Genomic DNA, 25810 nt, shown 5'->3' on the forward strand with positions numbered 1-25810 from the left:
TCACAAACATGCTTCGGCCTGCAGTGGGAAGTCAGTGCAGACTGTGTACTAGGTGCAGGGTGTGCTCACCAGGTCACCATCGTCCCTGCCTAGCTCTAGAGCAGCGGTTCTCAACCTGTCGGTTCGAACGGCCCTTTCACAGGGGTCGCCTAAGACCATCGGAAAACATAATTACATATTGTTTTTGTGATTCATCACTATGCTTTCTTTATGTTTAATTTGTAACAATGAAAATACATCCTGCATATCAGATATTTACATGACGATTCATAACAGTAGCAACATTACAGTTATGAAGTAGCCACGAAAATAATTTTATGGTCGGGGGTCACCACAACATGAGGAGCTGTATGAAAGGGTCGCTGCATGAGGAAGGTTGAGAACCACTGCTCTAGAGGCGTCTGAGTTTGCAACCACTTGGTCTATCTGATCCAACCCATCCACTTCCAACATGAGGAAGTACAGAGGTCCCTAGTCATTGGTGAGATAGAGTGCTAGGCACCGTAGGAGAATGAGGAAATGATGAGCTGTGATGAAAGGCCAAGAATAAAAGCTAAGAATATGACTCCAGTCTTTTCCTATCAGTAAGAAGACTAATATCTCTATCCATAGAGCATTCGTTTTCAGTTTTAAATCATGGCAAAGGCGTAATATCCAAAGAAATTGTTGGATGCGCTGTTAGTCCACTGGGGAAACATTTGCCAAAATTAAACATGCAAGGATTTTATTAGGAGACCAGAGGAGGCTGGGAGAGCCTTTAGACTTCCCTGCAAGTCTGGCTCCCTCGAAGGACTGAGGGGAGAAGGTTGGAAGCGCCTGGACTACCTTGCATTCCAAGAAAGGTGCAGCAAAACCCTTCAGAACAAGTCCTTGATCCAAAGTCTGCTGACAGAAGAGGCCCATCTTCCCCAGAAAAGGCCCGCTTTCGTGTTTCTGTCCCCAGTGGGCTAGGAACTAACCCTGAGGACGCATGACCTGGCCTGGACGCAGATTCAGGGATGAATTTCAGAGCAGCAGCTGGGGCCCTGCTTTGATTCTATTCAGTGAGTAAGATCTTTTATTAAGTTCCTTCTCACATTGGAAAAATGTTTTATTTAGCATTCACACTCAGAAAACAGGGTTATTTTTACTTTTAAAACTGTACATATTTTTAACGCACTGAAAAGTTCAAAACGCACACAAAGTCACGGAGGGGGGAATCTCCCTCCTGTCCCATCTCCCAAGCAACCAGTTCCTCCCTCCAAAGAAACTAAAATGACCACTTTATTCAGTATCTTTCCAAGTGCACTTTATGCATATCCAAGTAGATAGGAATATATTCTCCCAACCTTTTTACACAAATGGTAGCAAACTATACGCTGCGTTCACAACCTCATGGTATTGCACGGAGATACGCACTTGACTGACCCGGTGCTGCACACACATCGTTGTCCGTGTGCAGGAGCACGGGCGAAGGACAAACCCGTTAAAGCTGGTCTGCATGCATAATTTTGGTGACGTTTTCCAAAATGTGTCGTCGGGGGCTTCCGGCCCCTCTCCCACCTGGCGTGGCGGTTCCAACAGCACCCGCACCCCCCCCTGCTCTCCGACCCTCCAGGTCAGGGATGACTTCAGAGCAGAGAGGGGATGTGAGAGGTGGAAACGCGTGTAAAACCCAGTGGCGACCCACTCGGCTGCGGTGTATCTCTAAGGAGTCCCGGGCCCGCTGCAGACCCACCAGGTCGGACACGTGCACCCAGCCACTCGGAAGCAAACCCCAGACGGTCGGACCGCTCAGCCCGGGCGGTAGGGCGAGACTTCCGACGCGCAGTGACCTCGGGTGGCGGCGGGCAATGGCCTGGGCGAACCGGGCGCCTCCGTGGATTGTTCCCGACGGGAGCGGGCTCCCGAGGGTCCCACGGGGAAGACATGCCCGCCATCAGCTCCGGGGCTCAGGGATCCCGGCGCCCTCCGTCCGCGGGGCCGCGCGCACCGCCGTGGGACTCGCTGCCGACCTCCCCTCCCACCCCGTCCCGCTCCGCCCGCAACAGGTCCGCAGCCGTGTCCAGGGGTCACGTGATGCAGCCCGGGGCGGCTCTCACGCTCAGCGTCATCACGTCGCGCGGCCGGCTGGCCCTGGTGATCACGTGACGCGGGGAAGGCGGTCTTTGCGCTGCGACGTCATCACGTTGCGCGGCCGCGGGGCGGACTGAGCGAGACAAGCTCAGTGACGGCTCCCGAGCCTCCGGGTCGGGGCGGCGGCGGCGGCGGCTCCTGGGCTTCTCCTGAGCCGCCTGCTGGCCGCGCGCCCCCCTCTCGATCCCGCCGGCGGGCGCAGGTGAGCTGACGGCAGGGCGCTCGGTGTCTCCGTGCCTCCCTCCCTCCCTCCGCCCGGCGGGCCTGGCCCCCAGGTCGTCTCTCCGCGGGGACGGTGGCGGGGGCTCCCCGCCCCTCGTAGGGGGCCTCCACCCGCGGCGCCGGCTGTCGTCGGGGGCTTCCCGCTCTTCCCCCGCCTGGACCGTGGCGGTTCCGGGTCTGACGACCCTCCCGAACCTCCGGCGGGGGACCCCCATTCCGGTGTCTCGGAAGCTCTTGGGGGAGGGGGTGCTGGCTTCGCGCGCCGAGGCCGATCCCCACGCTGCACCAGGGCGGCCCGGCTTGACCCTGAGGTGGTGCCGCCCAGTCCAGGCCGAGCCCGGTGGGAGCCCCTGCAAACGGGCTTCGTTCAGACCTCCCGGTCCGCAGAGCTGCGCCCGGAGCTGGACCATCACCCGCTTGTGACTCACCGTCACCTGGGTCCGCAGGGCTGCGGGGGGTGGTCAGGGGAGCTGCACGGCACCGGCTGGCTCTGGACCGCCCTGGTGGGAGTTCACGGGCCTGTTTGCTCTTCAGAATCATGGCTGTGAGCTGTGGGCTCGTGGCTTGTTTTTTTTGTTTTGTTTTGTTTCTTGAATCGTCTATGAAAGCGTTGGAACCCAAATAAGAGAGAGCCTCTTAGTAACCACCCCGTTTCATTCCCCACAAGCTGTCGTTCAAGGAAAATGCAGTGTGACTACAGCCTGTCAGTAATCGAGAGAGTGCTTCTGACACCGCCTTCTTTGCAATGTGGAATCTGTTGCCGAGTTCGTTTAACTGATGCGCCCGGTGAGCTTTGCAAGTGACTGACTGTGGCAGAAAACGAGTAGTGAGTTTGGGTAAGTTTCTGTCCTCGTAAGGCTCTTGGTCTCAGTACAGAAGAATTTCTACCAATGCTGGTTTGCTGGTGTGGATGGACATCCACGGATGATGGAGAGGAGGAAGACCCTTCCCTGAAAGACTGTTCATAGCTTAGCCAAGTGAAAGTCCATAGACAAGCTTGCATGGCTGCCCTAGTCCAGTGTAGATACTGGGTCCTCATTGGGTCCAGGTTTATTTGGAAATCTTCATACATAATTCTCTACATACTTCTTTGGAAAAAATTTAATTTTTGCTGGCTCTGGCTTTTACTGCTCTAAGTTGAATACCCAATTCTTCATTTTTTTGCATTCATTTACTACATATTTATTGTACACCTGCTGTGACAGAAAAATATATATATACATTGCCCTAGCCGGTGTTGCTCAGTGGATAGAGCATCGGCCTGGGGACTGAAAGGTCTCCTGGGTTCGATTCCTGGTCAGGGCACATGCCTGGGTTGCAGGCTTGATCCCCAGGAGGGGGCGTGCAGGAGTCAGCCGATCAGTGATTCTCTCTAATCATTGATGTTTCTGTCTCTCCCTCTCCATTCCTGTCTGAACTCAATAAAAATATATTTTAAAAAAAATATATGTATATATACACAGTGGCTTTCCATCCTCTAGATATTTACCCATTTAATCTGCTTATGGATGTTCAATAGTAGTGATAGAGGCCTTTAAGCAATTTTATTTTTCCACCATTTGATCATTTCAGACGAGAGCCTTGTGAAGCTCTGCAGGGCCCGTACAGTTTCTGTTTACAGTGCAGTTAGTGATGATGATGAGTGCCAAGTGGAACTCTGTGCTATTGGAGTCCAGAGAAGGGAGAGCATTCTTACTCCGGATGATTAGCGGCCGGACTGCGGGGTGATGCCAGGAAGTGGAGTGCTCCCTACTCCGTGTTTGGTTCTGAGGAAGCCGCCTTCATTTGTAAAGCCGCGTGGAAAATGTTCCGTTTCCCCAGCCCTTCAGATACGCTCATTGTTTTTCCCTCTTGTACTTCCAGAATCCAAGGACCCCTTTCGTGGTTTCTCCACTTTGCTTGATGGGAGGCATTATGGCCCCCAAAGACATCATGACAAACACACATGCTAAGTCCATCCTCAATTCCATGAACTCCCTCAGGAAGAGCAACACCCTGTGCGACGTGACGCTGAGGGTGGAGCAGAAGGACTTCCCGGCCCATCGCATCGTGCTGGCTGCCTGTAGCGACTACTTCTGTGCCATGTTCACCAGTGAGGTGAGAGGCCTGTCTTTCAGTATGAAAGTAGAACGTTGGCAGGAAGTCATTGGTTTTATCGCTTGATTCTCAAGAGTTTTCGTCTTTATTTTTAAGAATAACTATTACTCATAACTTCGAGGATGTATTCTAGGCAAAATATGCCGTCAGCGATTCGGTGATCCCAAAATCAAGTTAATCCAGTATCTTGCCAAGTATCAAACAACTCAGTAAAATTGATATTCCAGGAAGGTGTCGCCTCACTCTGTGCTCTCGGGTTACATTCCGTTCCTTCCCGTTGGAACAGCTGCAAATACATGCTTTATACAAATCCAACAAAATAGACTGTAACTTTAAAAAGATGTGTATTCGGTTCATATTATTAACATCCCTCAGGCTGTTGTATATGAGATGCTGCCTTTATCATGGAGAATTGTAACCACGAGTATTTCATACCCTTTGAATTTTCAGCTTTCAGAGAAAGGGAAACCTTACGTCGATATCCAAGGTTTAACTGCCTCCACCATGGAAATCCTGTTGGACTTTGTGTACACAGAAACCGTGCATGTGACGGTGGAGAACGTGCAGGAGCTGCTCCCTGCAGCCTGTCTGCTGCAGCTGAAAGGTACAGGTGCTACTATTGTGTGTGCCAAGATGGCCCCGAATGTTTAAAGTGAAGGCTGTGGAGACAGACCTGGGCGCTCACTTGTACTGCCCATGCGCAGTGATCGGGTTTCCGTCGCAATAGAAAGGGCCTCTCCCAATGTGAGTGTCGGGCTCCTTAGAGGAGATCATTTACCCTGTTCTGTTTTCAGAAAAATGGAGGAGGAGAGGACAGATGCGCTTCCTTGCGTGCGTGTACACAATAGCCTGCAAGGACACAAGAAACCGTTGCTGTTGTCACTCACGTAGAGGGTTGAGATGGCCAGGCGGGTAGGGAGGCAGGGGGCCTGTTCATGGGAACCCTTTGTACCTTGACTTTTCTGCACCGTGTAAAGTGTGTATTGAACATTGTAATTGACACACAAACATGAAGTGAACGTCTTCACGGAGGTAGCGGTGCTGACCCTTCCAGGGCCCCGTCCGCTCCTTCACTCCGGTGCTGTTTCTGCTGTTTTCCGTTTTCATGGTTGAAACAGTGGAGGGTTCTGCATTACTGCACAGCCATACCGTTAGGTTTACGCTCTGAACTTCTCAGTTAGATACGTATGAGCCAAATATTAGTTTCCTATTGTTTCTTCCCTGGAGTCTTCTAGTAAATTAAAAAAAAAACTCAGCTTTTCAACTACAGGTGACGTTCAATATTATATTAGTTCGGGGTGTACAGCGTAATGGTTTCACATTTATGTAACTTACGAGGTAAATTTTCACATAGAGTAGAAATTAGGTACATCATGCTGAATTAGAATTGGTTTATAGCTTGATTTTCAAGAGTTTTATGGGCAGTTTTGCTTAATTGTGCCAGTGTCCGCAGAAGCAGTTGGTCTTGCTATACTTGTTTTAAAGTTGAAGCAGAGACCATCATAAAGGCCTTATTGGAGGTCACCTATGCATAACACAGAAATAGGTTTGCATTCCTTAAGCAAGAAATTTCTAATCTGGTCCTTAGTGCTGAGCCAGGGTTCTCTAACTCTGTGTAGAGAAGATGTTGCGATTGAGAACAGAGACCAGAGCACAGCTGGCCACGTGTCCTGAAGCATTCAATGTCTCTGTTTGTCCTAGGTGTGAAGCAAGCCTGCTGTGAGTTCTTAGAAAGTCAGTTGGACCCTTCTAATTGCCTGGGCATCAGGGATTTTGCTGAAACTCACAGTTGTGTTGACCTGATGCAAGCCGCTGAGGTTTTTAGCCAGAAGCACTTCCCTGAAGTGGTACAGCACGAAGAATTCATCCTCCTGAGTCAAGGAGAGGTGGAAAAGCTAATCAAGTGTGATGAAATCCAGGTACAGATTTGGCTTCTTACGGTGGCTTCTTTAAGATTGGGCCATTACAAAAAGCAAGGTGGAGTTCCATGTTTCTGTATTCTGTAGCAGGACTTCTTACTCCACTGTCCACATTGCCTCCACGGGTTTCATTAAATGCCCCCGAGGTCACATGCCAGGTTATTGGCGTGTTTATGGAGATAGTTCACCACCGTCCTGAATGAAATGTGTGATCCCAGTGTTTAAGAATCACTGCTGTACAGAGGGGATGAAGCAGAAATTGGAAGGAAAGTGAATTTCTCTGTTACCCATTCGCTCATCTTACAAACATCTATTGCGAATATCTGTGACATAGCAGTCAACGTGCCAGGTTCTATGGACCCAGGAGAAAGAGGCAGTTCTTGTTTTCAGAGAATTCACAGTGCAGTGATAGAGACAACACCAAAACTGATTGTCATAGCGTGTAATGAGAGTAATGAGCCTACTCAAATGAGGGCCTTGCATGGGAGAAAGAAGAGTGAGCCTAGGTTTAAATTAGATCAGAAAGGGAGGACAGAGGTTGGAGACGGTGAGCAGGAGCCAGGTTCCGAGTACCGCATGGGGACGAGGACGTGAGGGAGGGGCCTGGGACACGGGTGTGAGGCAGCGTTCAGTGCTGAGCCCGGCAAGGGAACTTCAGTCCCACTCCCGCGCAGTTCTCAGTGCACGTGCGTCTCGGGATCGTGAGACGTCTAGCACAGAGCTGCTCGTATCAGGAGGCCTAAGGCCTTCCTCTCCCGCCGTCCAGTTCCGCGATCTAGTCAGGAGCGTCTGGGAAATACCTAGCAGAGCACGTGGGGGGTGACGTCCACCTGTGGGCTTTGTCCCCGCAGTTAGGGGACGTTCTGCTCTATAGGAAGCTCAGAGCTCCTCCTCCCCGCGTCCCCCCTTGCTCTCCTTGGATATAGTAAAACATGAATTTTAAATGAGTGGATTCCTAGACATTAGTGGCTCCTCGATTTCAAGGGCTCCCAGTGCTCGGCCTTTACTCTGTTCTACCCAAGGTCGTCGGTGACCCTGACAGACCTCGGTGTGATCAGGTCACAGGCCGGCTTGAGGCTTTTCGTGGCTCCCAGTCGCTCTCAGAGTGAAGGCAGTCTCCGTGGCTGTGGTCTGTCCCCACCCGTTGGTTCCACGGCACCCTCCTCCTCAGCCCCCAAGTGGTCAGTGCTGCTGCGCTCTGGGACGCGCCGTGGGCTGGACATGCTGAGCACACGGAGAGGACCTGTGTCCGCGCTGTCCGGCTCAGTAGCCACTGGAGCACCGCAGGCTGGCGAGTGTGGCCGAGCAGCCGAGTTCCAGTTCCACTTAATTTTGATGAAAGTCAGTGCAGTTGCCGCATGGGCTGGCTCCGGGGGGACAGTGCGGCTCCAGGTTTCTGCTGGTGCTCTGTCTGCCCAGAGGCCTCTCTCCCTGGCCAACTGCCGCTCGCCCATCAGATTTCAATCCCTTGCTTCTGCAGGGAGGCCTTCCCTGGCCCGTCGGTGGGAACGAGGAAATCGCGTGCATTTCTGTCTCGTGCCCGTGCTCTCCCGGTGCCGTGTGTAAGGACCAAACAGGAGTCCGCACTTTCTGATTTTACCGTGATCTCCCCACTCCAGGGCCCGGTTCATGTCTGACCTGTTGACCACTGAGTGACCGCCTCTGGCACAGTGCCTGGCACTCAGTAGGTGTTCGGGAAGCCCTCGGAGGAGTGGACGTTCTGCCACATTTTCTGTGTTTTCGGTTCTTGGGAAAAGTTCACAGAGTGGTTTCCTGTGTGGGTCCTGTCTCTCCCTGGAAGGCGTCTGTCAGGACAGGGGGCTGGTGGGAGGGACCCAGGACCCTACTCAGTGTCGTCTTTGGGTGCTGTCACACCTGGTACTCTTCCAGGGGAATAGTGCCGGCTGTTTATGGTTCTTACCTTATCCTGTCGGTCATAGCTAAGTCTAGACTCAGGTTCCCCAGGTGGTGCCTATGTGCAGCGTGTCCCCCAAAAATGTATCCACACTCTAACAGCTGTTAGATCAGCTTTGAAATGAAATGCATTTTAATAAACGCTGCCTTTATAATTAGCCAGAATGTGGATACATTGGGGGCGCCCTGTATATTGTCTCAGCAGCTCCGTGCCTCTTACAGCAGGTGCCCAGGTGCCGGGCCCATAGTGATGTGGAGAAGCCGGAGGGCATCGACGGCACGAGGGAGGGGCGTTCCCTTGGAGCCGCTTTGAGTCGGCAGCAGGTCCTCCCCACGCCCCCGAGAGCTTCAGCATGACCAGAGGAGGGTTGCGAGTGGAGGACATTCTGGAGGAAACACCAGCCGTGGCTGAGGGCTTACTGGGCACTCTCCGTCTCAGATATTTCACCCACTTTCACCATCATCTTCTTCCTGGTCTTAGGGGCTTGTGTGTGAAAAGATGTTTTCCTAAGAACCCAGCTCTTTCTGGAAGATGTTAAATAGTGGTGGCCAGGCACGGGAACAGGAAGGGAAAGGCAGGCCTGGCTACTTTCTGAGCTTGTGAGGCAATTGGCAGAACACAGATCTGTCATTGTGCGCCGATAGGTGGATTCCGAAGAGCCCGTCTTCGAGGCCGTCATCAACTGGGTGAAGCACGCCAAGAAGGAGCGAGAAGAGTCCCTGCCTGGCCTGCTGCAGTATGTCCGGATGCCCCTGCTGACCCCCCGGTACATCACAGACGTCATCGATGCAGAGGTGAGTCCGGGAAGACGCAGGCTCCCCAGCCTGCCTGTCCGACCGCTCAGAGTTGTGCCCTCAGGTCCCTCAGTCATTTCCGACGCCACAGCGTAGTTGCTGCCAGAGCCTCATGGAACCACATTTTGGAAATTGGTTTCTGCATAAGTTAATGACAACTGAACCATAAACATGCCACCTATCCTTACGACATTAGGGGGGCCACGCCCCCTCTGCTCTTGTTCCAGCCTTTCATCCGCTGCAGTCTCCAGTGCAGGGACCTCGTCGATGAGGCAAAGAAGTTCCACCTGAGGCCTGAGCTGCGGGGTCAGATGCAGGGGCCCAGGACCCGGGCTCGTCTGGGTGAGCTGGCGTCTGTAGGAACCGCCCCTGGCCTAAGAAGAGCATTCTGTAGGAAATGCAAAGACCTGTGTCAGGCCTGTTTTAACCTTTTCTTCATCGTGTGCTCTCAGACGATCACCTTACCACCCGAGCTTTCTTCCGTTTCTGTTTGGCACAGCTCTCTGGAGGACTCAGTGAGATAAAGTGTGGCAGTTTATAAATTGTCAAGTTTTGTTTCAGTACGTTTGGAGTCGGAATGGGGAATTATTTAGAATGTCATGTAGGACTTGGTGTGTTCCCATCCGCCTGTCCCCTCCTCCTGTGTGCTTCCCTCTGGGTGAGGAAGGAAGGGGGAGCAGGTGGTGGGGACAGCTCAGGGATAGGCGGGGCCTGCAGTGGGGTAGAGCCCTCACTCGCGCCAGGCTTTGGAAAGAAACAAGGTAGGAAAGGTTATCAGATATCTTTGGGAAAATTGTAGAGAAGATTCCCTTGAAGAGCCTAGTCTTATGATTACTTGGCAGTTTTGATAACATAGTTGGCTAAACTGGAAAAATAAAAGTTCATAGAAAAGAGATTTTTTAAAATATGTTTTTAATGATTTTAGAGGAAGAGAGAGGGATAGAGAAATAGAAACATTGATGAGAGAGAAACATCAATCGGCTGCCTCCTGCATGGCCCCCACTGGGGATCAAGCCCATAACCCAGACATGTGCCCTGACTAGGAATCAAACCAGTGACCTCTCAGTGCACTGGATGACACTCAACCACCTGAGCCACACCGGCCAGGGCATGGACAAGAGATTTTTAAATATATCACTTGGTTCCTATTTCACAACTCTGGACTTTTTTGAGACAAGGTTAGGAGAGTGGTCTTTCATCACCAAAAAAACTTCCGTTTTGAGGTACAGGCTGAGAAGGGCAGGGAGCTCCTCTTGGCTCCTATGTGCACGTGGGACCTCAGTTGATATGTCGGCCAGAGTCGTCTGGGTGGTTGGAAAGGTGTGGTGGACTCAAATTTGCCTTTTTCAGTTTTAATGTCCAGAAATTTAAATTTAAGATATTTGAGCTCTCAAGAGCTAGAGCCTCTAGAACAGTGGTTCTCAACCTTCTGGCCCTTTAAATACAGTTCCTCATGTTGTGGTGACCCCCAACCATAAAATTATTTTCGTTGCTACTTTATAACTGTAAAGTTGTTATGTAAATATCTGATATGCAGGATGGTCTTAGGTGACCCCTGTGAAAGGGTCGTTCGGCCACCAAAGGGGTCGCGACCCACAGGTTGAGAACCGCTGCTCTAGACGAAGTAATTTCCTATTGGGCCACCTTACAGTGACTCTTCTTTTTCGACTACTTCTCTGGGCACGTAAAACAACATTCATGGTAGCGCTGTTTCTGCTTACATCCCTGCGCGTGTTCGCCCAGCCAAGGGCGGTGCGGAGACCTGCCTTCCTCCCTGTCTCCTCAGGAGCCAATGAAGTGCTGCTGGTGGTTGGGGGCTTTGGCAGCCAGCAGTCTCCCATCGACGTGGTAGAGAAGTATGACCCCAAGACTCAGGAGTGGAGCTTTTTGCCAGTAAGTAAGGGTGGGACCCGTCGTGGAGAAGGGGCTCACATGTCCTCCGTCCCTGGCTCTGGGTCATGAATAACCCGGCTCTAAAAATAGGGAAACCTAGTAACTGCTAACCCTCCTTACAGCAGTGTCATGCGCACAGTAGGTATTCAATAGATAATTATCAACTATTTACATTAGGTCAGACCTCAGAATGCCAGTGTCAGCTGCCACCCTGTTTCAGCACCCTCCAGAGCTGTCTGTGACTCCCAGCATGCTCCACTGGTCCTGCTCTGTCACCCTGAGCTTGGTGTTAAGTTGTGTGAAATTGAACTCAAGTTTGTATCTTTCTCAGTCTGTCTGTTTGAGTGGTGAAAATAATAATAATTCTGAGAAAACCTGGAAATCTTTCAGTCCATCCTCATGACTTTAGGGTTGTTGAGTGTGGCCCTCTGATGAGCAGTGCGGGAAAACGTCCCCTCTAGGGGAGGATCTGAGTCTGTGGCACAGAGCCCGATAGAGGAGAAGGAGTGAGACACTGGAGAACAGGAAGCCCTGGAGGGAGGCAGGGGTGCCGGAGCCTTGATGCTAGAGCATCACAGCACGTGAGAGAGTGTGTGCTCAGCGGGCAGACAGGACGGAGAGCCGGGGGGGCCGAGGCTGCGTGACTGAAGTGCTCTGTCCCCTTCTCTCCTGGACCATAGAGCATCACTCGGAAGAGACGTTACGTGGCCTCCGTGTCTTTACATGACCGGATCTATGTCATCGGTGGCTACGATGGCCGTTCCCGCCTCAGTTCAGTGGAATGTCTGGACTACACAGCAGATGAGGATGGGGTCTGGTATTCCGTGGCCCCAATGAATGTCCGACGAGGCCTTGCCGGCGCCACCACCCTAGGAGGTAGGCTGGGTGTGCAGGGTGGTGGTGCCATGCTGTGGGGGCTGGATCGGGGCTCAGACCTCCCTGCTGTCTGGCAGGAACATGGCAGGGAGGGTCCCGGTGAGGTCAGATGCTCCTGTTGGCTTGGGCAATAGCAGTTACAAAGCTGCTCAGTCTCCCAGGAGCTTCAGCGCTGACAGCATGCTGGGTAGGGTCACAACATACTGAGTGGGACGTGGCTCTGGATTTCTGGGACCTGCGGCTGGTCTTCGAGGACTTCATCCACTGTCTGTACATGTGTGGCCTGTGCTCTCTTCCTTATCGATAAGACTTCCTTGACTTATCCTGTAAGAAACACTTTGGTTTTGCTCCCAAGCACTTGAAGGACTTGTGGGGAACTGGTAGAGCAAAGTGATTAGAAATCTCTCCTTGGGGGAGGGTATGTGCTGGGGGTGGGGATGGCCGGGAGAGTTCCATGGGGGGAAAGGAGACCTATGTAATACTTGAAACAATAAAGAACTGAAATTTAAAAAATAAATAAATTTCTTAGTGAAGAATGAGGCTGTTGTTGATATAATTAGAGTGATTTATGATTAAAATGTTTAAATTCACAACATTAAAAAAAAATCCTCTAAGAGTCTGTGGTTGGTTCATTCTGAGCAGACATGATCTACGTCTCTGGAGGCTTTGATGGGAGCAGGCGTCACACCAGCATGGAGCGCTATGACCCCAACATTGACCAGTGGAGCATGCTGGGAGATATGCAGACAGCCCGGGAAGGCGCGGGGCTGGTGGTGGCCGGCGGCGTGATCTACTGTCTAGGTGTTGAGCCGGGGAGGCAGGGATGGGAGAGGGCGTCGTGGGTGGCAGCCTTTTGCGGGGGAGGGTTCTCTTTTTACCAGAATCAAGGTCATAGATGGCCTTCAACTAAAATCCTGGTTTATCCCAATACAGTTCCATTAACTGGGATTATCTTTTTCGTGGGAGCAGATCATGGGATCCTGTTAGATCTCTCTTTGGACTGTTGGAACCCTTGAAGGAGAACTGAGATTAAGGATCAAGTGGGAACACAGAGAAAGGCAGACAAGAGGGGCTGGGATTTGTGGTTCTTTCTGGAATGGCCTCTACTTTGTCTTTCAGGAGGATACGACGGCTTGAATATCTTAAATTCAGTTGAGAAATATGACCCCCATACAGGACACTGGACTAATGTCACACCGATGGCCACCAAGCGCTCTGGTAAGACTGTTGGGTCTGAGGGAGGGGCAGCCTGCTGTCAGGTCTCTGCTTGCACGGGGGTGGGGGCGGGGCGCAGTCACAGGACAGCCCGTCAGTCGGGGTTGTGGTTCCTCTTGGCTCGGCTTCAGTGAAGCATGCGTCAGATTTCACCTTCCTCCTCGCCTCTGATCTCCGTGTCCTGAGAATGAAGACAGCTTTTCAGATGGAGTATACACTTGAGGACAGAAGCCTCTTGTTTTACTCATTTTTTAAATCCCAGCATTGTCACGTCTGGTACAGTCGTGTGTGTTTAGCGTGTTATGTGGGCGAGTGCTGGGCTCTGAGGCAGGAGAACGCTGTGCTGTTGTGGTTCACTCTCTCTGTACAAACTGCTCCAGAACCAGGCACAGCTCCTTTCCTTCCTTCTCTTTCATTGCCTTCTTTGTCCATTTCTTTCTTTTCTGTTAACGGAGAGTCGGGTTTTGAATTAATGAAAGTGAAGGTGAGAACCATTTTGTGTGCTTTTCTTCTCATTTCAACTCCCACCAGTGGGTTTACAGATGGGATAACCTGTGCTGGCTGATTATTTCAGGCCTGTCTGGCTCTGTGCCCATCCCTGAGCTACCTGAGGACTCAGCTGGCCGTCAGCGACCATGTTTTCTTTCTAGAATCTAGCCTCGGTTCAGTAGTAGTAACCTGCTCTCCTTCTTTCCAGGTGCAGGAGTAGCCCTGCTGAATGACCATATTTATGTGGTGGGGGGATTTGATGGCACAGCCCACCTTTCCTCCGTTGAAGCGTACAACATCCGCACCGATTCCTGGACGGCTGTCACTTGCATGACCACCCCTCGGTGCTATGTGGGGGCCACCGTGCTTCGGGGTCGACTTTACGCAATTGCAGGGTGAGGATTTAAAACCAGGCTGGGGCCGTCAGCATCAGGACAACATGATCCGATCCGCACTGTTGGGTGGAGACAGGGTGTAGGCCAGGGGAGATGTCTCCATGGCGACCTCAGTGTGGGATGTGGGTGGAGAGGAACAAAAAGCTCATTTCCCTCTTTTGCTTCTTCCCCACTCAGATATGACGGGAACTCCCTGCTGAGCAGCATCGAGTGCTATGACCCTATCATCGACAGCTGGGAAGTGGTGACCTCCATGGGAACCCAGCGCTGTGATGCTGGCGTGTGTGTTCTCCGAGAGAAGTGACCTGTTGGAGCTCCATCCAGAGCTAGTGACCAGTCCAGGGGCCAGATAGCAGGAGAATCAAGGATCGTGCCCAGAATGTCTGCTGCTCGCTGTGTGCTCAGGGCGATTACAAGCACCGGTGCCATGATGATGGTCTTTATTTGCACACACTCCCCCTCGCGCTAGGACTTGCCCCTGAGTCGAGTGGTGAACGGACACTCACGGGGAAAGAATGCACTGAGTGGATGTGCGAGGCCAGGCCACCTCCTGTCTGGGCAGCACTCTCTGGTCGTGTCTGACTCACCACGTGCTTGGGAGGACATGCATACGTTGCGCCCGTGTGTTGCAGAGAACGAAGGTGAGGGTGGCCTACTAGAGGTGGGCAGTGTCCAGCCAACGTCTGGATTGGAAGGATTCCAACCCAAGTCAGCCTGATAAAGTGCAAGTCCTGTTTTCCAGGAATAAGTATCTTTCCTGGTCTGCAGGTAGCTGCAGCACAGCTCTGTCCTGGAGGGGAACCCAGGGAAGCGCCCTGTCACAGCTGTGGGGCTTGGGAGACACCTGTGTGACACTCCCGGGGGCAGAGCTGCTGCATCCGAACTGGGCTGAGTGAAGTGACCTGAACTCGCTGGCGTGAGTGAGCCTAGACCGCCACAGACGTGAGGCCTGGAAGACGGGGTGGATATTGGATGTCCCTGGTCTTTCTGGACGGCAGTGTGGTTTGCCTGGCCCTGGTGCCTGTGCGAGACAAGAACCGTGAACAGGTGTCGGGTGGGCGGGCGGAATGGAGTCAGTGGGGGACAGAGAAGTACCTGTGAGTTTGTATTTGTCACACTCCCGCCAGGGCTCATCCCCCTGTGCTGTAACATTTCCGTACTATTTATTGGGGGAAGGGGTGGGGGTACAGCAGCCTGAAAGTTCAGCTACTTGGCATTGCCCGTCCTTTAAGCGCACACTTCTGCTAAGGGGTGGTTTTACTGCTGTTCGGTACATTTTGTCCTTGTCCTACAGTTGGGTTCCCAACCTGTCCTTAGAGTGAATTATGTTCATCCCAGGACAGAAGAATCAAAGGACAGTCCAAAGTCCTGTGTTATCCAGTCCCTGCTCACCATTTCTGAGCCCCCATTCTAGGCTCTCCTGTGCTAGAGTGAAATTCTTGCTTTAGGGTATTGGGAGTGTGGGAATGTGATGACCTAAACGAAAACCCTTTCCCTTTACGTTGAAATTCCATTTTCTCCTCTCCCTGAATTGCATTGACCTAAAGAGTTCATTTCCTTTGTATATTTTTAAGAAAATATTAAAAATAATCTGTCTCAAATGCCTTAAGAAAATTTGTGGCAAACCAGCACTGCCCTCCTACATTTCGGGGAGCAGACATAGAGATCAGCTGTGGGTCCAGAGTCTTCACCCTGTTGGTCTGTGTTTGCCAACTGGCTCCACTGTTTCTCTGTAGACACAGGTACGAGAGCCTCACCAGGAAAATGTTTCTGAATTTGCCATATTCGTTGACTCCTCTCACACGAGGCGTGTCCTTGAGCCCTGCAGGGAATCCAGAAGCTCCTTTAGTATCCACTTGAATTTCAGGGTTTTAATCATCCCAGCCCTTCTGTTTGCTTCAGTCTATGGCACAGGATAGAAACAGCTGTGCAGAAGGCCTGCAAAACTGCACAAGTCCAGACAGTCCCAGAGCAAAGGGAAGGGGAGCCAAAGAGGAAGTGGTTCCTGAAGAAGCCGCCGAGCTCTCCAGCAGATGGACTGCCTGCTGGTGAAACTGCAGCTGGGAAACGGGTGCCTCGCTCAGCTAGAGCCCCTGGGAAGGCGGCCTCTGTGGCTCCTCAGAGGAGTTTCAGACACGACACCGCAACCGGCTGTTTGCAGTGCTCCCTCTCCATGCCTCCCCGTCACACACAAATCCTGCCCACCCAGGGGCGCCCCTAACTTGGCGGTTCCTCCTACTTTTCTCGGTCTCTTAACTGGAAGCCAGTCACTTGGTTATCCACCGCGGAAAGCTATTGTTCATCTTGTGCGCACACATTTGATTCGTTTCTGGGTTCTGCACGGTTTTATCTCTGTCCCAAATCCGTTCCTGTATTTTTACTCCCTCGTAGTGCAGGCCTTTCACCCGGACCCACAGAGCAGTGGCCTCCTGATGTCCTCGCCACTTCCCTGTCTTCCAGCCCAGGCCCTCCATTTGTCCTGCTAACTCCAAAGCACAGCTGGGATCATCGCAGCACCGGACATACAGCGAGTTTTCAGGAAATGAAGTTATTTCTGGTACAAAGTGCCCATCGCCGAGGGTCCTGAGCGGTTGGCATATTATGAGGGTGCTCCATGAACGCCGAGTTGACAGGAGGAGGAAATGCAGGTGGGTCATGGGGGGTGACACCTGGCCTGACCCCGTGCGCGCCTGGGTTCAGGACCCTGAGCCCGCGGCTCTGAACTGAGGACCTGGGGACTCTGTCCTGCACCCCGGAGGTCAGATCTGACCCGGACCTTCCTCACTGCGCCCATCGGATGCAGGAGCGACAACCACAGGGAGGTCGTGACGATCCAGCTCGGTTCTCAAGCGCTTCCACCCCACGCTGCCCGCTGGTGAGAGGTCACTGGTTAGCACTGGCCGGCCCTCGGCTCCCAGCATGAAGGGGGGCGTGTCCCCGCGGGTGGGACCCACATTGCCTTCCGTCCCCTCCCGCTCGGCACTGAATTCACGCCTCAGAAGACAGGGAGTTACGAGCAACTCTGATGACTCCATAGTAAGGGAGTGGGGTGACCGGGTCAGTGTGCAGAGGCTCGTCTCCGCCCTGCCCCGGTCCTGTCACAAAGCCGCCGGCGCCTGCCACTCAGGGCCGCGGGGCGGGTCTGCGCGTGCGTAGTAGAGTCGGCGCGGGCAGTGGGCGCCTGCGCGGGAAGGCGTGTCCGTCCGCTCCGCCCTCGACGAGAGCCGCGCCGGCGCAGGAGGGCGAGACCGACCCAACCGAGCCGCGCCTGCGCGGTCCGGCCCCAGACTGGCGGCGGCGATGGAGCCCGTGGCGCCGCGGGACGAGCTAGTGTCGGCGGAGGGCCGGAACCGGAAGGCGGTGCTGTGCCAGCGCTGCGGCTCGCGGGTGCTGCAGCCGGGCACGGCGCTCTTCTCCCGCCGGCAGGTAGGCGCCGGGCGGGGTCGGCGGGGCGCTGGGAGGGGCCGCCCTGCAGGGCGAGTCTCAGCTCCCGGGACCCAGGTCCTGCTTCCTCCAAGTCACCGGCCTTCATGCCCTCCTTCCGCCGCCACCGCTCGTGAGAAGGCGGAAGGGATGGCCGGTTAACCTGCCGCAGGAAAAGGCGGTTAATCCGCACCGGGGGCTCCGCCCGCAGCGCTTCTCAGGGGGACCCGGTTCAGCTAAGAACGGGCACACGGTGTAGCGGGGCTGGTGGCACCTGGGGGGGGGGGGGGGCGGGGCCTGAAGACGCCGCGCTCTCCCGCACCTGGGACCCCACCCCACACCTGGGACCTCACACCTGGGAACCCACCCCACACCTGGGACTCCACACCTGGGACCTCACACCTGGGACCCCACCCCACACCTGGGACCCCACCCCACCCCTGGGACCTCACACCCGGGGTCTCGGCTGGTCCTGTGACTCGTTTTCCCCGCTGCACCAGGAGGCCTGTGTCCCGCCAGTTCTCGCTCGGGGTCTTTCCTGAACTGTGGTCGCAGCGACACCTGAGCAGTGGGGTAGCCGGACGGCTCCCAGCGCCGGTGTGGCCTCCAGGGCACTGACCTCCAGGCCACCACAGGGCCGGCCGGCTCCAGGGCACAGCGTGAGGTCCGCTGGGTGGAAGGGTTGTCGCAGAATTCGTGGCCGTGTCTTAAAACCACCCCAAGTTCTCGGCGGAGGGAGAAGTTAGAAACCTCAGAGATTCCTTCGGTATTGTAAGAGTTCCTTATTCTCATCTTAATCAGAGAAAGGGGAAAGTTAGAAACAAGTTAACAGAAGTTTACGCTCGATTGTAACAGTTTCCGTTCTCTACAGTGGAGCGTGCTTGCCGAGTTTTCTACACTAAGAATGTATTTTCTACAAAGAAAATATTCTTGAAAAAGCAACTGCGGCATCAACAGAATCTTGCTGAGTTGTGGTGGTTACCTGTCTCTGAGGAGCCCCTACAGCATTAGGGGCCAATTTTTTTTTTTTAAATTTTTAAAAGCTGCCTGCTTTTACTAGGTGTACCGGTTAGTAATGCGGATTAACCCCTTACCAGTTAATAATGCGGATTTTGTCATCAAAGAAAACACAATAATTTCAAGAGAAACATCAAAAGTGCTTTGTTCAAAGTCATGTCCGTCGCTGGCTACACATTTCCCCATCTTCAGGTCATTTGTGGAGACCGTCCCAATAGAACTTTTCTTGTTTTGAGGCAGACCATTCAGAGACCCCATTTTCCTCGTCTTCGTACGTTTTGAAGTGCTGCTCAGAAAGTGCGTGTGCCATCGATCGGAACAAGTGGTCACCTGAGGGAGCCAGGTCTGGTGAACAGGGCGGGTGGGTTAATGCTTCCCAGGCAAGATCTCTTAACATGCCTTTAACTGGCTTTGAAGTGTGTGATGGTGCATCATCATGAAGCAACATTACGTTGCCGTGCCCTCTGGCCCATTCTGGTGGTTTTATGATCAAAGCGTGGTTCAAATTGATTATTTGTTGTCGGTAGCAATCAGTACTAACGATTTCACCTGGTTTTAGAAGCTCATAATACACCACACCTTCCTGATCCCACCAAACGCAGAGCATTGTCTTCTTTCCGAAGTGATTTGGCCTTGCAGTCGATGTTGATGGTTGACCTGGATCAGCCCATGATTTTGTGCTTTTGGGATTCTCAAAATAAATCCACTTTTCAGTGCCAGTCACAATTCGATGCAAAAAAAGCTTTCTTTCGTGCTGGTGAAGCCACATTTTACTGATGACTTTTCGGATTTTCCATTTGTCTTTCGTTCAGTGGATGTGGCACCCATTTTCCTTCCTTTAAAATCCTTCCCATTGCTTGTAAATGATCGGAAATTGTTTGCTGAGCAACGTTTCATCTTTCTGCAAGTTGTTTTTGAGTTTGACACGCATCTTCATCCAATAATGCTTGTCATCATTGGTCTTTAAACTTTTTTGGTTGACCTGGACGCTCTTTGTCTTTCACATCGAAATCATCACTTTTAAAGCATTTAAACCAGCGTCCACAAGTATCTTGAGATGGAGCATATTCACCATAAGCTTCCCGAAGTATGCGATCACTTTCAGCAGCACTTTTCTTCAAAATAATGAATTAAAACTTCCCGCAAAATGCTCTTTTTTTGGCATGAAATTCATCATTTTTAAGCGTAAAAATATCTATGATGTTAACGCCTTCAGCAAATTTGACATATGAAGTTTTGAAGCTTGTTGTCAATACAAAATAGCATGCATATCAAATCGCATATATATCAACATACGTGTAACTCCATCTATTGAAAAAAAATCAGCATTATTCACCGGTCCACCTAGTATTGTGATTGCCGATGCCAGACAGGCACACGGAGTCCGTGCTGTTTTGTGAAAGGGTTTGGGAAGCCCTGGCCAGGTTGCTCAGTTGGTTAAAGCATCGTCCATCCTGATACGCCAAGGTTGCGGGTTTGATCCTGGATCCGGGCACATACAAGAATCAACCAACGAATGCATACATAAGTGAAGCAACAAAGCAATGTTTCTCTCTCCCTTATAAATAAATTAATAATAATAATAATACAGCAGGCATTATGGGAAGCTAATTCAGATTGATTGGCTAAGGAAGACTTACCAAGGAGGTTACTTTTGAGCTGAATATCAAGAAGGGGCTGGCCTAGCCAAGACCTGAGGGCAGAGTAGACTTACCCACCTGAGGAAGGCAGGAAGGCCCGTGTGGCTGGAGCAGGGTAAGCTCAGGGGAGCTTAGGAGCCGGGGGGGCCTCGACGCCCAAGGTCAGGATAGCAGTGAAGCCAAGTGACCACCACAGCTGCTCAGAGTTCCTTTTTCAGTCTCTTTAGAATCAGGGCACAGACGACAGAGGAGCAACCCGCACCCTGGTCTGTAACCTGATAGGACTGCGTGTCTTGCTGGTGAGGGCCCCGCCTGAAGCCCACGGTGAATGGGGTGCCGTGTGACGGTGCTCAGCCTGGCATTCCTGTGTTCTCCCCTGCAGCTCTTCCTTCCTTCCATGAGAAAGAAGCCGGCCCTGGCCGAGGGCAGCAGCCCCGAGGGCGACCTCCTCCAGGAGCACTGGCTGGTGGAGGACATGTTCATCTTCGAGAACGTGGGCTTCACCAAGGACGTGGGCAACATCAAGTTTCTGGTCTGCGCAGACTGTGAGATCGGACCCATCGGCTGGCATTGCCTCGATGACAAGAACAGTTTCTATGTGGCCTTGGAACGGGTTTCCCATGAGTAACTGAGGGGAGGGGGCTCAGCTGCACCCCCAAGTATGAGAGCGGCCCCTTCACTCACAAGAACTGGTCTTTAACCTGGTGCAGCGGCTCTGCTGCTGCATCTCTGTCCTAATTGCGAGTGTGGGTATATCCAGCTGAACGGGCGGGGCCCACCCTGCTTCCTTAGAGCCTGGCGTGCACCTCTCGTCTAGGTCACGTGGCACCACCTCATGTCCTGAGCTCCCTTCCCCCAGTTGCAGACACGGCTCATCCCACACTTCTCTCACCCTGCATCCTGCTGGGCTCTCCTTTTCCCGGGGCTCCCCTGCTGCTTGCTCTGGACGAGTATCACCCACCTTTCAGCCACGCGATGCTCATGTGCTGATAGTGGAGGCGTCACCTTTTTCCTCTCTCGTTCAAGAAGGCACACAGATGTCTGAGGGTGACTTTGTTGTGTGGCCAACTTCACAGGCATTTATTCTCTGTAGACGTATAACCTTTACAAGCTTTAGTATTTAATCAGAAACGCTGCGGGTGCGCCTCTGTGCCAGGTGTGAGAACCTCACCTCTAGGCTGATAGAAGCCTTTCGTGGTGAAGATGACTGTGGCCCCTCTTCCCTTCAAACCCTGATGAGGTTGACAGCCTGTACGTTGAGATTCAGACTTTGAGCCCCATCGGGAGCCACCCTAGGATAGCTCAGCCTGGGCCGTTTTCCAGGATCTAAGACCCCGGAAGAGGACGGGGGGTCTCAGAGAAACAGGCCTTGGCCATATTGCCCAGGAGTGTGTAGGTTTGTCTTTTCTGGACAAGTTACTGCTTCCTTTGTTCTCAAGAGAGACTTCCTTAATGGATAATGTCATTTACTGAATCTGCTGGGCCCGGTTCATTTGGAATCTCTACTCCAACCCCCCATACAAACCTTCCACCCAGAGGCCTCTGTTGCTACAGCTTGGGGGTTGCTCTAACCGCGTGCTTTTAGCCAATATCTCGCCTTCCACTGGGGCTTTAGTGGTTCTGTCGTTTCTCTTCTGGAATGACTCGCCTCCGCAGGACTCTGTGCAGCCAGGCCCAGGTTCCTCCCCATCGCCCACCTCTCAGACCCAGGAGACCTGGCATTGCACAAGGACTAACTCAGGGCCGCCTCTCTGAGTCCGCTTGCCCCCTCCCCCCGGGAGCTTACTCTAAGGGCTCCCTCAGTAACAGGTGGGCCTTGGGCATGGTTTTGCAACTGGCCTACTTCCTCCTCCTCGGTCAGAGCTCCAGCAGAAATGAGAGAACCGTTTTCTAGACAAGTGGTCTAGTGTCCATGATTATGGCATTTACAGAAAGACAACTGTGAGAATTCTCCACTCAGGTTGGAAGGAACAAAACCTCTATGGGCGAGTGGCCCCTCCTAGCACAGCCAGGCCCAGGCAAAGCATTCTCTAAAATTGGGCTTCGACTTTTCTTTCCTTTTCTTAATCACAGAAAGAGTACCCATTCGTTGCAGATAAATACAAAATGGGCATAAACATTTTTAACCCCTCATATTTCCGCCATCCACAAATTGCCAATGGTAATGCTGTGTATGTCCATCTCAATGTTTTCTACACGTATGTATGGTTTTTAAAACAAATATGAGCCCATACTGTACTCTGTTATAACTTGCTCTGTCCATTTAACAACACACCAACTTCTCTTGCGTGTAGATATCTCCTGGCGTACACCCTTGTTTTTAGTCTGCCATCGTATTTCTGTATTTATTTAAACAATCCCGTTAGATTGTAGCTAACCCTGTATGCACATTCCTAATTGTTCCCTTGGGGTGAAACGTGGGATTGTAGGGTGTGCAGTGCACATGCCTCAGGACTGGCCATGCTATTTACCCTCCAGAGTAAGACAGGCTGGCGGGGCTGAACCGTTCCAACACCGGGCATGTGTTACCATTAAAAGACTACTTGGCCCTGGCCACGTAACTCAGTGGGTTAGAGTGTCGTCCAGATACGCCCAGGTTGCGGGTTTAACCTCCAGTCAGGGTACACATGCAAGAATCAACCAGTGAATGCACCAGTATGTGGAACAACAAATCCATGTTTCTCTCTCAAAAAATATATTTTGCCACTTTAATAGAAACAATAGTCTCGTTTTGATTTGCATTTGTTATTTCTAATGACGTTTTTATATACTTAGTGGTGATTTGTATCTTTTTTTTTTTTTTGAGAATTGCCAAACACTGTTGCCCAGTAGCCAAAAATATCAAATTGTTATCCTGCCTTTTCCGTTTGATTTGAAAGAAATAAAGGCATTTAAACAATGGAAATGATACTCCTGTATGTCCTGGGAAAGAATGTGTGATTTTTTAAATATATATTTTATTGATTTTTTTACAGAGAGGGAGAGAGAGCTAGAAACATTGATGAGAGAGAAACATCGATCAGCTGCCTCCTGCACACCCCCTACTGGGGATGTGCCCGCAACCAAGGTACATGCCCTTCCTTGACCGGAATCGAACCTGGGACCCTTGAGTCCACAGGCCGACGCTCTATCCCCTGAGCCAAGCCAGTTAGGGCAAGAATATGTGATTTTAAACAGCAGAGGAGAGCTGAAACTGAAGCGTTACCCTGAGGTCTGTCAGCGCAGCGGTTAGCCATGTAGTGTCTGTGACACAATGAGAATGTCAGCTCTTGGTCTGCCTCACACAGTAAGGCAGGCAGGGAACTCGCACTCGCTGTTTGGAGGATAGAGAGCTGCCTTCCTGCGGGGGAGGTGGGTTTTCCTAAGGACTCATTGTTTCTACAAAAACCTTTTTTGACCCAGAATCAGAGCTGGACAGCGGTGTGCTGACATTTTACATATTTGCTGCTATGCTGTGCAGGAGGCTGCTCGATGTGAGTTAAGGACATAACTAGCAAGGACTTCGGCTGAGAAGCACGGACAGGTCACTTGGACTGACCGTCCCACCGATGGCCGCTAGAAGGGCTGGACAGAATACTGTTTAAATCAGAAGGCATCAGCCCTAGCCGGTGTGGCCCAGTGCATAGAGCATCAGCCTGCGGACTGAAGGGTCCCAGGTTCGATTCCAGTCAAGTGCACGTTCCTTGGATGGAGGCTGGATCCCCAACGCTGGTTGGGCCTTGTGTGGGAGGCAGCCAATCGATGGGTCTCTCTCACATCCGTGTTTCTCTGTGTCTCTCCCCCCTCCCACTGTCTAAAAGCCAATGGAAAAATACCATCGAGTGAGGATTAAACAAAAAAAATTTTTAATCCAATAACCAAAATTAAGAATTCAGTGGAAGGTTTTAACAGCCAAGTAGGCACAGCCTTGTAGAGGTTCTGGTGAAAGCCACTGAAAGGGTACCTGCCCCAAGCATCCTGACAGAAAGCGCTCAATTTCAATGTCAGGGAGCAACCTGCACTTTGCCTGTCCTCCCTCTTGGCAGCCAGCAGAGGGCAGTAGAGGCTGAAGCCACAGGCCAGTCCGCGAGGGCCGTCCCAGGGTCCCCAAGCCAGGATTCTGAAGGATGGGGGGTGTTCAGTCTGGGGCTGTGAACACCAGAAATAACTTCTAAAGATCCTTATGGGCCTTTTAGGCAAGAAGGTCTATACCTCTTATTCTCAAAGGGGTCCCCAACGAGAAAGGAACTATCATAGAGGGTCTGGCCACACATGTTCTTCGAGGTCCAGGTGTCAGTCACTGGCAGGTGCCCTGACTGGGAATCGAACCATGGCCTCTTGGTTCATAGGTCGACGTTCAACCACTGAGCCACGCCGGCCGGGCACCTGGTCTTTTAAGCACCCGTGAGCTGCAGGGCTGCCCAGAAATGCCACGGGGGGTCTAGTTGTCAGCATTAACCTGGGCTAATGAATGAATTAGCGTTCATCGGTGGGTCCTGCTTGAGGGGTCCCTGGGAGGGGCTTGCCGAGAGGATGGGATCTGAGGGCCCATCAGCACAGGGCCCAGGCCCCGACAGGACCCCTGCCAGGGAGCCACCTGCACTTAACAGGGGCCGTGGTCTCTCTCTGGTGTCTCATCTCCCTCCATCATTGCGGCTCCTGGGTTCCCCCTGTTCCCTCAGTCCCCAGAGTCCCAAGAGACAAGGCCCTCGGCCTGCCTTAGCTTTGTCTTCATTCCTCCAAGGCCGTGTCATGGCTGTTGACTTTCTACCTTAGACTCTGTGTATGCAAAGCTGTTCCTGGCTGACTCTCGGCCTCCAGGTTCCCCTGGACCCAAGGGCTCGGGTTGGAGGCGGAGTTGGGGTTCAGCCGGGCGGGAAGGCGGTTAGGAAAACCGCCCGGCACATATTCCAGGGTGGGCCTGTGTCTGCTCGGCGTGTAGGGCCGGCTCCACTGGTCTCTTCACCCAGAAACCAGGAGCGTCATGACCTGCTCCTTCCTGTTTTCCCAGTACACACCACCCAGGGCAGCAGGCTCCAGGGCGCGGGACAAGCTGATCATCATTTGCATGAACTTCATTTGCATAAACACTGCCGTGACCTTCTCTCAGGGCCCCAAACCAGAAAAGAAGTGGAGACCAGGGAGGCCGCTCACCATCCTAGGAGGTATTGAACAGACCCCACGTGGCCCAAAGTCGTCCCGACGCCCCTCCCCACCGGCAGGTCACATCCACGACCCCTCCACACAGGCAGGTCACGTCCTGGCTCAGCCCTCCCCTCCCACCCCGGCTCCGGCTGAAGCACTGTGATGACTGCCTCTGCCTCTGTCGCTCCCCGCCTGGTGCCGGAACCTTCCAGGAGGTTTTTCAGTCTCAGCACCATGGGCGAGGACAGAGTGGGTGGGGGCAGTGGGGCGCTTGCTTTTGGTGCTCAGGCCTCACCTGAAATCCAGCAGCGACAGGTGGGAAGTGGGAATCCCTTGCTCCTGTCTTGTACCTAACGTAGAAGAATGCATCTTTTATCCATTCACATGAATGGGAGGAAGGAGTTAGATGCTATTCAAGCATTTCCGTCTTCTAAGAAGAAGCATTTCAGGGGAGAGAGAACCCACCAGGCCCTTCTGAGGACGCAGTGAGTCTAGGAAAGGCAGGTCCAACGGGCAGCAGCCCTCCCCCCCCCCAACACTGGGGCCCTTGCCCCACCAAGGCCACTGCCTAGGGGTCCCAGACCCATTGGAGCCTGGAAGAGAAGAAACAGGAGAGGAAGATATGGGAGCCCTTCGCAATGCAGTGTGACACACGGGAGTAGAAACATGAATACAG

The 25810-nt window shown here is 52.5% G+C and overlaps 2 protein-coding genes across 3 annotated transcripts; both read left to right on the forward strand.

Moving 5' to 3' along the window:
* Positions 1 to 2182: 2182 nt before the first annotated feature.
* KLHL12 (kelch like family member 12) lies at positions 2183 to 15531 on the forward strand. 2 transcript variants are annotated; one of them, XM_059677561.1, is made up of 13 exons: positions 2183 to 2317; positions 3005 to 3173; positions 4201 to 4434; positions 4885 to 5038; positions 6136 to 6353; positions 8913 to 9062; positions 9290 to 9404; positions 10849 to 10955; positions 11636 to 11831; positions 12474 to 12632; positions 12951 to 13049; positions 13744 to 13930; positions 14108 to 15531. In XM_059677561.1, exons 3-13 carry the CDS (start codon positions 4240 to 4242, stop codon positions 14232 to 14234), a joined length of 1707 nt encoding a protein of 568 aa, XP_059533544.1. In that variant the 5' UTR covers positions 2183 to 2317; positions 3005 to 3173; positions 4201 to 4239; the 3' UTR covers positions 14235 to 15531. The 2 variants fall into 2 exon arrangements, with proteins under 2 accessions (XP_059533544.1, XP_059533545.1); XM_059677562.1 differs by lacking the exon at positions 3005 to 3173 and having other exon boundaries at positions 2200 to 2317.
* A 1641-nt stretch (positions 15532 to 17172) lies between these two features.
* On the forward strand, positions 17173 to 22915 carry RABIF (RAB interacting factor). Its single transcript, XM_059677576.1, has 2 exons — positions 17173 to 17356; positions 20393 to 22915. The coding sequence occupies exons 1-2, from the start codon at positions 17231 to 17233 to the stop codon at positions 20636 to 20638; spliced, it is 372 nt and encodes a 123-aa protein (XP_059533559.1). The 5' UTR covers positions 17173 to 17230; the 3' UTR covers positions 20639 to 22915.
* The last annotated feature ends 2895 nt before the right edge of the window (positions 22916 to 25810 follow it).

The sequence above is a fragment of the Myotis daubentonii genome, chromosome 20 (assembly GCF_963259705.1).
Source record: "Myotis daubentonii chromosome 20, mMyoDau2.1, whole genome shotgun sequence".
NCBI lineage: Eukaryota > Metazoa > Chordata > Mammalia > Chiroptera > Vespertilionidae > Myotis > Myotis daubentonii.